Consider the following 13,375-nt stretch of genomic DNA (forward strand, 5'->3'; position numbering starts at 1 on the left):
CTTAAAAAAATAAAAAGACAAATGCAAATATGGACAGCTCGAAACCTTACACCCCTCGGTAGGATTACAATCCTGGAAACATTAATTCTGCCAACAATAAACCACTTATTTTCGCCCTACCCAACCCATCAAATGACATTATAAACGACTTAGAAAAACTATGTGTCTCCTTTGTATGGTATAACAAACCTGATAAGATTAAACGTGATATCATAAAACAAAAATATGAGGAGGGCGGTTTAAGAATGCCCGACATAAAACAGATTATGAATGCTAAAAAAATTGCATGGTTTAAAAGAATATGTTTAAAAGACTCTAAATTGACTGCCATCTTTTCCTATAATGTTTCACAAAACATACCAGATATCCTGCTGAAGGGGGAAACATTTATAAAACAAAGAGTTATAAATAAAAAACAAACTGATTTGGAAAGACGCACTCTTAGCATGGGGTTTCTAAACGTCATTGAAAAATAAAAAAGTTGTTAAGGGCAATGATATTTTATCGCAATGTTTATGGCACAATGAACACATAGACTTGGATAAAAAAACATTTGTGTATCAACACTAAGCTAAAATAGGCATAACATATGTAAATGACTTGATAGATACTGATGGAACAATCTATACATATCAAAAGTTTCACGAGCAAACTAGAAAATCCTTAAAAACGAACTTCTTAGAATATGCAAGCCTAGTAAGAGCAGTCAAACAATATTATAAAACATACAACATACCATTTGGAGAAAAACTTGAACTACCATTTATTCCTTATTACATACAGGACATCTTTAAAACTAAGAAAGGCTGTAGGACATATTATGATATACTTATTCCAGTTTCAGACTCTGCTATGTATAGCTATAAAAAGAAATTGGACGATGAACTTGAAACAGATATAAGTGAAAAAGAATGGAAATCCTATCAAAAGATTATATTTCGAGCTCACACAAACTCAGACTTTAGATGGTTCCAATATTCTCTAGTGCATAGAATCGTGTCTATAAACCTACTTTTGTTTAAGATGGGGTATGTAGAGAGTAAGTTATGCTCATTTTGTAAAAATGTACCAGAAAGCGGAATTCTCTTTCACGACTGTCCAAAATGTAAAAAACATATGGAATCAATTTTCTAATTGGATAAAAATAAATAGAGAATCTCACCCAAGTGTCTTCTGATATCAATTATATCAACACGAGTTGATAAAGTTACAAATATCCGAGGCTTGCCGAGGATATTTTTACTTTATCAACGAGTGTTGATATATTTGATATCAGAAGACACGAGGGTGAGATTCTATTTATCATCCAAAATCACTCTTCATTAATTTTCAATGAAAAAGGTACATCTCTGAACATGGTACTGCCATTAGACTTGCAGTGCAGCGGTGTCATAGCATTGTGACGTCATCAAGTACATGACGTCATAGCATTGTCAGGGCATTGTACAAAATCTACTGTCAAAACGATATCTCCTAGGAGATATCGTTTGATCTCACACAAGCGATATCTCCTGTGGAACACAGTTTTGGATGATAAAAACAGATATCACATTGAATATCGATAAGAAGAAAATCATATTTGGATTCTCTGATAAAAGGAACGATGTCCTTAATCTACTGATAACAGCTGTCAAATTTACTCTTTTTTAAATACAACTATATACTTGTACACCAGGTTTCGATACGATCAGAAATTAAATATGTAAGTTTACAATATCGAGAGAACACATGCCATCTCTTCTTGTAATTTTACAAAATTTGCTGGATTTTGGTCTGATTGTCACCAATTGTTTTATTGATACTAGCGTACAACCGACCCATTTTCCTACAATGTCATTTGTTATAATATGCTTGCCAAACTCTGTATACAGACGCATGGTTATATTTGACTGTTATTTGATGTCATGGCTTTGTACCTATCACAAGATGATTAAAAAACAAACAAACAAAAGACAACAAAAAAAACCAACAAATTGTTTAGACTGGTAATGACCGATGACCTGTTCCATTTTAACCAACATGAGTGAGTTTGTTTTTAACGCTACTTTTCTCAATATTCCAGTAGCATCAAGTAGGGAGGAAACACAAGCTGGGCTGAATATATTGTACCAATTTGTTCTGGTAAAAAAGAGAAGAACACCAGTTTTGCTTCCCATAATTACCGTATCATTACATTGACACAGTACCCCGTTAATGAGTTAACGTGAGTGCGTGTACACGCTTGATGCTACCTGGATACCATACAGACCCCAGAACTAAAGGTGTAGTCTGTCTCACAGTCCCTGTCCCTACTGCCTAGCCCTCCCAGTCTGTCTCACAGTCCCTGAACCACAATATTTCCCCTACAGCCTAGCCTTCCCTGCAGTGCTAAAGCCCTAAATGAAGCAAGTCTAGATTTCCCCAGGTTCTGAATCTCTGGTCTCCCTGGGGCTCCTTTTCAATGTATAATAGGTTTGTTTGTTACAATCAAAATTATATCTATTCAGAGACTAAGCATTAGTCTACTAAAGGTACTGAACGTCCCATCTTCTCACCTCAAGCCACCACACACCCCTATTTGGTGCAGCCATCCATACTATGGGGGCAACACGTGGACGCGCCACGTGACTGGTGGTTACGAAACCAAATGTTTATAAAAAACATGTATATACTTAGAAACGAAGTTAATGCTAATATGTTATATGAAGTGTAAGGTATGTTACAAAAAAGCAACAGTAGAACATTAAAAGCATCAATAGGTACCTTTTATGAACCATAATATAGACACGGAAAATAGTATTGCAACGCAGCATATCTTTCGTCGTATCAATATGACCGGCACAGGAACTTATTCAAACCTCAGTTAACTTACTGTCTGGATAAACTGACCCTCAGTGGATAATTACATGGCACATCTAAACGCAAACAGAACGAAAAACTGTAGTTTATTCAGAGAAGCAAAAATGGAAAAAAAACCTAATTTTGTTGTCCTATTGTACCCGTGAAGGTATGAGGCGACTAAAGGGATTGCTGACTTAGTTGACACGTGTCATCGGTTCCCAATTGCGCAGATCGATGCTCATGCTGCTGATCACTGGATTGTTTGGTCCAGACTCGATTGTTTACAGACCGCCGCCATATAGCTGGAATATTGCTGAGTCCGGCGTAAAACTAAATTCACTCACTGTAGTGCTATTGTTACATGATTTCAACAAGATTCTGGCAATCATGGAGCACAATGCCAGTAGCAGGTATAACATGGCCCTAACAGCCACCCATCATGGGGGCTGCATGTGCACGCGCCACGTGGTGGTTGTAGACGGTTATGAAACGAAATGTTTACGTATATACTAAGAAACTAGGTTAATGCTTACATATCATACCACAAAAAAATCAACTTCAAAACTAAAACATTAATAGATACCATTCGAACAGATGAACCAATAAAAGTACATTGGTATATTGTATAAGTTTATCACGTGTACCACTCTGTTAGTTATGATAACCATGATGACACAGTTATAATATCTCTATTGTCCGCAGTGTTCCAGATCCAAAATAGCAATCTGTAATAACTCAGTATGGAAAACAACTATTGCCTATAAGTTTATCTTTCACCCACCCCAGCCCACACCACACATACACATGTTTGACCTCTGTTTGACCTCCAGACATACTGAGAGTTATACAACTGTGGAACTCTGTTTGACCTCCCGACATACTGAGAGTTATACAACTGTGTCACATGGCCTGAGCAGGTGCCTCACTTCTCACAATCGACACACTCTGTTCGAGGCAGTCGCACGGATCAAACAGACTCGCGACGAGGCACTGTAAGTATTATTTATATGGTGCATGTTGTCTTTGTGTGTACGAACGTCTGAGTGGCATGTAACAGCTGTCTGAGGTTCGGTTTTATGCATGTGTTCAAGGTCTGTGTGTGTAAGGAAACATGTATTTATACCAGTTACTCTGCTTAAGTTCGATTTTTGAAAACCAAGATGAAACCGTGTTGACCAAGGTATGACCAACCATATGATCAACTGTATGACCAACCGTCATACTTGTTGATCGGAGACACTTACAGCTGTTGAATCCTTAAGGGTGTGTATTCTGGAAAACGGAAACCAAGTAATGTCATCGGAAGAGAAAATAGTTTCATTTATCACTTGAATCAGGAATACGATAATGTTAATGAACAGTCTTAACTAGGTATTGACAATGTATATTTAGATTTATGATACTGTTGATGGTTTATACACTTACTTTAGAATTTAACTTGTAACTGATGAGTTATCTTGTTTCATTTCGTTATTCTGAAGTTGCTTGTTATATCACACGCCTTACGTAGAAAGACTACTATGGCACCAATGAAATCTTGCTAATCAGTCATAGCTGTGGTACAGCACGTGAGTGTTTTGTTTCACTGCAACCATAGATATATCTGCTGCACTTTACACCTTATATTTCGGTTATACTGCCTTAAGGTAAACATTTCTGGTGTCCCCTGCCGTGATATTGCTGGAATATGATAAAAGCAGCGTAAAACTAAACTCACTCACTCACTCACTTAAGGTAACCTTGATTACCACTGGCTAATTCCTGCTGAATCGTGTCAGCCCGGGCTGCAGTAATGTGACAGCCTCAGTTGGGTCAGGTCGCTCAAATTGTACTGATCGCACGTATGGTGTGGTGTAGGTCTGTCTAAATGTCACCGTGCATTAATCGTAATGTCATCGAGTTTCTCTCCACAGGTTGAGTGGTGAGGCATTTAGCATTTAGAGCTGGCTTGTATGCCTCTATCTGTGGAATTTCATTTTAAAACTTTGTAAACATTTGTCGAAACAAAAAGTTTGGTTTATTGTCAATGGATTTGACCCAGAAATTGGGAAACTAAGGCTGCAGGGATACAAATACGGCGAACTAGTGTTTGTGTGAGGCTCATGTACACTGCAGCTTCAGTATGTTCCATATAACACCTGACATGTTCCACGGTTTGACACAGACATACACTGCTTTATTTGTTTAGATATTTATTTAGCAATCTCAAGTGCATATAAAACGTCCGTGCAAAAGAAACCTCAGTCTTAACTGTCATCAGAAACAGATTGATGTGGTGTAAAGGTGACACCAGGTGTTCAGGTAGGCTTGTCCTGTCCTACCTGTAACTACAGCCATTTCCCCGACAAGAAGTAAGCATATATGGGCTGACGCCGCACATCAGTACTAAATAAATAAAGCAGGTTATGTCTGGGGCAAAGATCATTTCAAGATATCATGACGGCGGCCTGTAAAGCAAGGTCAGTTTGACCTAGCAGATAACACAGAGCAGAGAGGTTTAGAGACACATTCTTAGTTGTGGATCGTGAAATATATCTGATGTGGTCGGTTGTCAGAAGAAAGTACTGCCATAGATGGAAGGGTGTCGGAGTCTGAACCTATCCCCACGACACAACCAATACATTGGACGTGGATCCTGTAATAGCCCCATGCATGATGAGATCCATATGTCGCAGTCCCGTTAACAAATCGACACATTCCAGCCAAACCCCACCAGTCTTTGGAGCGTTGAAACTAAGGGAAATCATCGTCTTGTTTAATGCTTGTAGATGAGTTCATTCCAGAGAGGCGTTGCTTCTGGAGGCGGACCACAACACGACAGGTTTGGCTGCTGGGGGTCTGTAATGATATAGACCGGGCTCACGATGTCCGCCAGAACACCTTTGCATTTTGTCAGTTGCAGGTCCTTAATAGTTCTACATTGACACCCTGCCTCCACCAGTAGGCGTGCAGTGTGAGAGTCTGGGACATGATCCAGTCAGGGGCGTTTCACTGGTCTAGAACTCTGCGTCAAGCAAAACCCCATCGAGGCGTGCATAATCATTTATATCATTTAGATAAATGTGTCAGAAATAGAACGGGGGCGGTGGGGTAGCCTAATGGTTAACGCGTCCGCTCGTCGCTCCGAAGAGCCGGGTTCGATTCTGCACATGGATACAATGTGTGAAGCCCATTTCTGGTGTCCCCCGACGTGATATTGCTGGAATATTGCCAAAAGCGGTGTAAAGTTTCACTCACTCACAAATAGAAGGCGAAGTCATTGTCACAATATATGAGGAATCAAGCACTGTAGACTAACACCCGATGTCCAAGGACATTGGTTACCATTTTTGTGGCAACTGTTTTAACTGTATTTCTCTTTTCACAGGTTTTCAAAATGGATTCCTCACCCTCCCCAGTACAGCTGATGTCAACATTTCTAAAGTCAACAGAAATACAGGTTGGCATGGTAACCTTCATGGTGTCATTGCTGGCAATCAAAGCGATGAACAAGATGACTTCCGATCTAAAAAACCCTCCCCCTGGTCCCTGGGGATTCCCCGTTATTGGACATCTCCCCCTATTGGGAAAGGACCCCTACGTGACTTTCATGAAGATGAAGGAAAGTTTCGGGAACATCTTCAAGATCCAGATGGGTAGTTGGCCGGCCGTGGTTGTAAATGGCAAGCAGGCTATCAGGGAAGCTCTACAGAACTCAGGCGAGGACTACGCTGGAAGACCGCAGTTCATGTCGGCAAAAATTGTCTCCAACGGTCAGAGCATAGGCTTCGGGCTGTATGACGAAACATGGAAGCTTCATAGAAAACTAGCCAACAAAGTTCTGACGGAGTTCTCGAACGCCAAGTCAAATCCTATAGAAGATATGATTCATGATGAAATAGACACTATCGTGGATGACTTCATGTCTATGCAGGGAGCAACATTCAACCCGCGTGAATACGTCTACCTCTCCGCCGGCAGCGTCATCTTCCAGCTGTGCTACGGGAGACAACAAAACATCAGGGAGAACAAGGACTTCGCCGAGTTCATATTAAACTCAGCTGCTTTCACAGAATTCGTCAGTGCAGGAAACCCAGTTGATGTTATGCCGTGGCTCCGCTTTCTCATGCCCTGGAAACTGAAACAATTTAGAACTCTCATCGAAACAAGTTCAAACGCAAGTCAAAAGAAGATCCTTGAACACAAAAATACCTTCTCCAGTGATAACATGCGAGATATCACTGACAGATTAATATCCGTGAGTGAGGAAACCCCTAAACTGTCAAAGGAAAGGATTTTGATGACGATTAATGACTTGTTTGGGGCAGGTTTTGAGACAACGGCTTCAACCCTCTACTGGATGTTACTGCTAATGGCCGCTAATCCAAAAGTTCAGAGACGGGTCCAGGCTGAACTGGACGACGTTGTAGGCTGCGGAAGACGACCCAGTATCTTGGACAGAGGTCAGCTGGTTTACACAGCTGCAGTGCTCCATGAGATCAACAGGTTTGTGTCACTGACACCTCTCAGTCTGCCTCACTTCACCACCACTGATACCAGTCTCGGGGGCTACAGTATCAACCAAAACACCGTCGTCTTCATCAACCTGTATTCCATGAGTCACGACCCGGAAGTATGGGGTGATCCACATGTCTTCCGACCGGAGCGTTTCCTGGATTCTTCCGGTGAGATCAACAAGTCCCTCCTGGAGGAGTTCCTTCCCTTCTCCACTGGTCGGCGGAAGTGTTTGGGGGAGTCTCTGGCTAGGAACGAACTTTTTCTTTTCTTTACTGGAGTCCTACAGAAATGTAGCATCATTCAGCCTCCAGAAGTGGAGGAATACAGCATGAACGTGATCAGTGGACTGGCGCGCCAATGTGAGCCCTACCAAGTACAGGTGCAACTCAGGACCTGACTCAGCAATCTTCTCGTGGACAACAACCTGAAATTCAAAAGCTGGGCACTGAACAGACTCCTGGCATCCAATGCTCACCTGCTGTTTCAATAGATCCATGGGATGGACAAGTCTGTTTTGACCAATACTCTCATATTACACTGCTACGTCATGTGTCGCGTCGGGCAAGTATGTTAGTTGATAACTCTTACACAAATGAAGACATCACTTCATCTTATTTACGTTTGTTTGGTTCGTTTGGTTAACGAGGCACTAATTCAGTATAACCGTGAACCAGACAATCCAGTGATTGATATTGTAATCCACGCCTTCGTTGCAATCAGCCGAGTCACTGAACCTGACCCTGCGACCCATCCGGTCGTCTCTCACTTCCAGCTTCCTGACGGGGTCATGTTGAATCCATCCTGTCGTCTCTCACTTCCAGCTTCATGGCGGGGTCATGTTGAATCCATCCTGTCGTCTCTCACTTCCAGCATCCTAGCCGGGTCATGTTGAATCCATCCTGTCGTCTCTCACTTCCAGCTACCTGACGGGGTCATGTTGAATCCATCCTGTCGTCTCTCACTTCCAGCATCCTAGCCGGGTCATGTTGAATCCATCCTGTCGTCTCTCACTTCCAGCTTCCTGGCGGGGTCATGTTGAATCCATCCTGTCGTCTCTCACTTCCAGCTTCCTGGCGGGGTCATGTTGAATCCATCCTGTCGTCTCTCACTTCCAGCATCCTAGCCGGGTCATGTTGAATCCATCCTGTCGTCTCTCACTTCCAGCTTCATGGCGGGGTCATGTTGAATCCATCCTGTCGTCTCTCACTTCCAGCATCCTAGCCGGGTCATGTTGAATCCATCCTGTCGTCTCTCACTTCCAGCTTCCTGGCGGGGTCATGTTGAATCCAGGTTGACACAATGAACTCCGAAATAGTCTAATTACTCTGAAGGCAAGAATCAGGTTAAATATGTTTTTAGTAAACTATGCAGTAGCTGCCTCTCGGCGACATCGTGGTATACCGCTTCTACATGTACAGCTACACTGACTACAACGTCCCCGGTATACAGATGCTCGTGTATATATGAACTGTTGCTGGAACAACTACCACATACATGTGTGCAGGGCATTGTGAAGGAGACGTGGTGGTAGTTGGCGGCAACTTCATTAGAACACTGAAAGCTTTATATGTATCTGAGACGAGAAATACTTGTCATATGTATCTGAGACGAGAAATACTTGTCATATGTATCTGAGACGAGAAATACTTGTCATATGTATCTGAGACGAGAAATACTTGTCATATGTATCAGAGTCGAGAAATACTTGTCATATGTATCAGAGACGAGAAATACTTGTCATATATCTGAGACGAGAATTGTCATCGTTGCGATAAACTATAATATACTAGGTCCTTTTCTTGTCTTTGTGTGTTGTTAGTTTAACACTGTATACTGTTCCAGTAGTAAAAATGACGCTCGTGTATGACTTTGTTACACATGCATGACTTCAGGCTTTCCTCAAGTCGAGTCGCTGTGAGAGGAGGGCGTTGTACAACTGTGGCATCCCCGACCATGTTGTACAATAGGCACGCTTCTAGTTGGCCTCTGGTTGTTAGTCAATATGTAAACACCAGGCACGCTTCTAGCTGGCTTCTGGTCGTTAGTCAATATGTGAACACCAGGCACGCTTCTAGTTGGCTTCTGGTTGTTAGTCAATATGTGAACACCAGGCACGCTTCTAGTTGGCTTCTGGTCGTTAGTCAATATGTGAACACCAGGCACGCTTCTAGTTGGCCTCTGGTTGTTAGTCAATATGTGAACACCAGGCACGCTTCTAGTTGGCTTCTGGTCGTTAGTCAATATGTGAACACCAGGCACGCTTCTAGTTGGCTTCTGGTCGTTAGTCAATATGTGAACACCAGGCACGCTTCTAGTTGGCCTCTGGTCGTTAGTCAATATGTGAACACCAGGCACGCTTCTAGTTGGCTTCTAGTTGTTAGTCAATATGTGAACACCAGGCACGCTTCTAGTTGGCCTCTGGTCGTTAGTCAATATGTGAACACCAGGCACGCTTCTAGTTGGCCTCTGGTCGTTAGTCAATATGTGAACACCAGGCACGCTTCTAGTTGGCCTCTGGTCGTTAGTCAATATGTGAACACCAGGCACGCTTCTAGTTGGCTTCTAGTTGTTAGTCAATATGTGAACACCAGGCACGCTTCTAGTTGGCCTCTGGTCGTTAGTCAATATGTGAACACCAGGCACGCTTCTAGTTGGCCTCTGGTCGTTAGTCAATATGTGAACACCAGGCACGCTTCTAGTTGGCCTCTGGTCGTTAGTCAATATGTGAACACCAGGCACGCTTCTAGTTGGCCTCTGGTCGTTAGTCAATATGTGAACACCAGGCACGCTTCTAGTTGGCCTCTGGTCGTTAGTCAATATGTGAACACCAGGCACGCTTCTAGTTGGCCTCTGGTCGTTAGTCAATATGTGAACACCAGGCACGCTTCTAGTTGGCCTCTGGTCGTTAGTCAATATGTGAACACCAGGCACGCTTCTAGTTGGCCTCTGGTCGTTAGTCAATATGTGAACACCAGGCACGCTTCTAGTTGGCCTCTGGTTGTTAGTCAATATGTGAACACCAGGCACGCTTCTAGTTGGCCTCTGGTTGTTAGTCAATATGTGAACACCAGGCACGCTTCTAGTTGGCTTCTGGTTGTTAGTCAATATGTGAACACCAGGCACGCTTCTAGTTGGCTTCTGGTCGTTAGTCAATATGTGAACACCAGGCACGCTTCTAGTTGGCCTCTGGTCGTTAGTCAATATGTGAACACCAGCGCCATAATCTCTGGGTGATATACATTGTGTTGATCAAAACTTAATGATAACAGCGATGTGAATGTACAGTGTCAACATGTTTATATATGACGCGAACCACCAACCCATCTGCCTCCCGTCAGACGCGCTATCCGCTAAGCCACGGATGCGTTCCATTCCATCACAACGGAGTCTAACTCTCTATATACATTCTGTTGAAAAATGACTTCAGGTCCGTCTGAGTACATTTTACATGTCAATGCAAATCTCCAATATGAGGATGACCTCTATGACCTGTATGACCTCTATGACCTCTATGACCTCTGATGGCTGATAGTCAACACCTTAAGCTTCATGTACACAATGCTAGATTTGGTTTTGTTACAGTGGCCCGGTTAGCGCATTGATTCGGTAAAACATTAACTAAACACACCAATTAACATACATCAACACTGCAATAACGTCCTCTTTTATGTAACTTCGATTTCTAACAATTTAGTTTCAGACAATATTCTGTTCGAGATTTACCCAAGAGAAACATTTTTGGACAAGTGTTAATTTATAGTCAGTCGAATATACCAAAGCACCTATGGGCCCACATTTAGACCCAAACAACGACTGCATGGAATAGCTGCATGACGTAACCTTGTCAGAGTAAACGTCTAGATGTAAGGAATAGTCGAATCAAGGAAGATTGTATTTCATGAATTTAATCAATGAGGAATAGGCTTGATCAATGAGTTGTTGAAGGTTTAAACTGCATAATACATGTCGCGTCACATTTAATGTATGTCATGGCGGTCATTTTAAGTAATTGGACGACAGAACCGTTGGTGCTCCGATTATAAAGAATATATGGAACTTAGAAACTTGAAAATCTTCGAGACTGAGATATAGATGGATTTATTATGTAAGCATATTTTTCCGGCTACCTGATTGGTCTAGAGGCGGTCACGTGACCGTCGACAGCAAAGGGTATTGACTCCAACCCAGGCCCGACCAAAAGTCATATTGACTTGAGTTACTAAAAATAGATTTTGACGTCAAGCTATGACCTCATTCTATTGTTTACGTCACCGTATTGTTGACATAACGTTATTGGTTTGTAGTGAAAATAAAATTACTTATCTTGATTAAATGGACATGTTGTGTTTTTTTAGAAATTCTTTTCGGTAATTACATAATAAAACAATTATGGACTGGTGAATTCGGTCAATACCTGTTTTTATGGACCCTCGAAAAGCAATATTGACCGAGGACGAATGGACTCGCTTTTCGTCCTCGGTCAATATTGCTTTTCGCGGGTCCATAAATAGAGAATACTACACGAGGTCTCATTACATACGAATTATACGAAACGAGTGTCCTTCCTATGGTATCTGACCGAGCGAAAGCGAGGTCAGATAACATAGGAAGGTCACGAGTTTCGTATAATTCGTATGTAATGAGACCGAGTGTGGTATTTTATTTATTACACACGTCTTACATGCATTAAATTGACAAAATAGCGTATTTTTGTTAATATTTTGGTTTCAAACCGAAACCGGTTTCATAAAGAGGTTGCGGAAGAGTTTTGTACTGTAGTACAATATTTGCATGACGTCACACTGTAATGACGTCACTGCCTTGGCAACCGACGTCACGATGCATGTCAGTTGCCATCGCCTCGTACAGCCTCCTACAGTAAACTACTCCGTAGCACCCCGTTTCTTGGTTTGCAGTTGCTTCATTCGGCTAACATTACTGGTGGAAACATTGCGTTTACGTTTTTCGACGGATATAATGTCTCAGTTCGACTCGGGGCGGTGGGGTATCCTAGTGGTTAAAGCGTTGGCTCGTCACGCCGAAGACCCGGGTTCGATTCCCCACATGGGCACAATGTGTTAAGCCCATTTCTGGTGTCCCCCGCCGTGATATTGCTGGAATATTGCTAAAAGCGGCGTAAAACTAAACTCAGTCAGTCAGTCAGTTCGACTCACAATTAAACAGCGACACGGCAACGTTCGCAATGTTTACATTCCCACAATGCATTTAAGTTGTAGAATGAATGAATTCACGTGTTTGTTAAGAATGAAAAAATAGTTACGTCAGAATGTGACCTAATTGAGAGGTCATCGGTTAAAATCTCAGGTCAAGTCGTTACGACACAGGTCAACGCGATACGCCACTCGTGTGACGTACGAGATTAGTATGCAACTACCCATACGTTGACCACGTGGGTAATAAAAACAGGTATTGACCGAATTCACCAGTCTATAATTGTATAATGTTAGATCCACATCTGGGCGAATACTCTTTTAATAACAGTTGAATTTTGTCACCAAAATGAACCACATCTGTCAATTGTGACTGAAGCGGACATAAAATATTCGCCGGCAAATGCCCTATCTAACACGTCGTATCCCAGGCATTCACCTAAACCGCACAATGGAAACGAAGTCTGATGACAGCATGCGTCAAGATATTGGAACATTTTACCACTGAACACTCTTCCATGCTATCTGAAAGAGACGCTCCAATGCTTCGTATTTTCAGAACCAAGCTTTTGACGCATCTGTTCAAGCCGTCTTTCAACTGAAACAACTTACCGCTGCCGCTTATGTGTAAAGTCATGGACGCAGCTGTGACCTGTTGTGTTATATGGACAGTTTATGATGGATCGCCATGCTACACGGGGATCAGCACTGATACTTGTATTGCTGTTATCGTTCACCATCGAAATGTAAACTAAATGTGACTCTGGAGCTGTTTTGCTGCCCGTGACATTTGTCCGACTGTGACACTAATCGCACGCCCTTCAATTGTAAGAAGCGGCCCTAAAATGTCCTTGTGATTACGACAAGCCCAGGGTATTGTGTACCAT

The 13,375-nt window shown here is 42.3% G+C and overlaps 1 protein-coding gene across 1 annotated transcript; it reads left to right on the plus strand.

The window, feature by feature from the left end:
- Nucleotides 1–3,715: 3,715 nt before the first annotated feature.
- On the plus strand, nt 3,716–9,104 carry LOC124260440 (cytochrome P450 1A1-like). The gene is made up of 2 exons (XM_046694763.1): nt 3,716–3,812; nt 6,188–9,104. Exon 2 carries the CDS (start codon nt 6,197–6,199, stop codon nt 7,712–7,714), a length of 1,518 nt encoding a protein of 505 aa, XP_046550719.1. The 5' UTR covers nt 3,716–3,812; nt 6,188–6,196; the 3' UTR covers nt 7,715–9,104.
- The last annotated feature ends 4,271 nt before the right edge of the window (nt 9,105–13,375 follow it).

The sequence above is a fragment of the Haliotis rubra genome, unplaced genomic scaffold, assembly GCF_003918875.1.
Source record: "Haliotis rubra isolate DU_JTF1 unplaced genomic scaffold, ASM391887v1 Scf119, whole genome shotgun sequence".
Lineage (NCBI taxonomy): Eukaryota > Metazoa > Mollusca > Gastropoda > Lepetellida > Haliotidae > Haliotis > Haliotis rubra.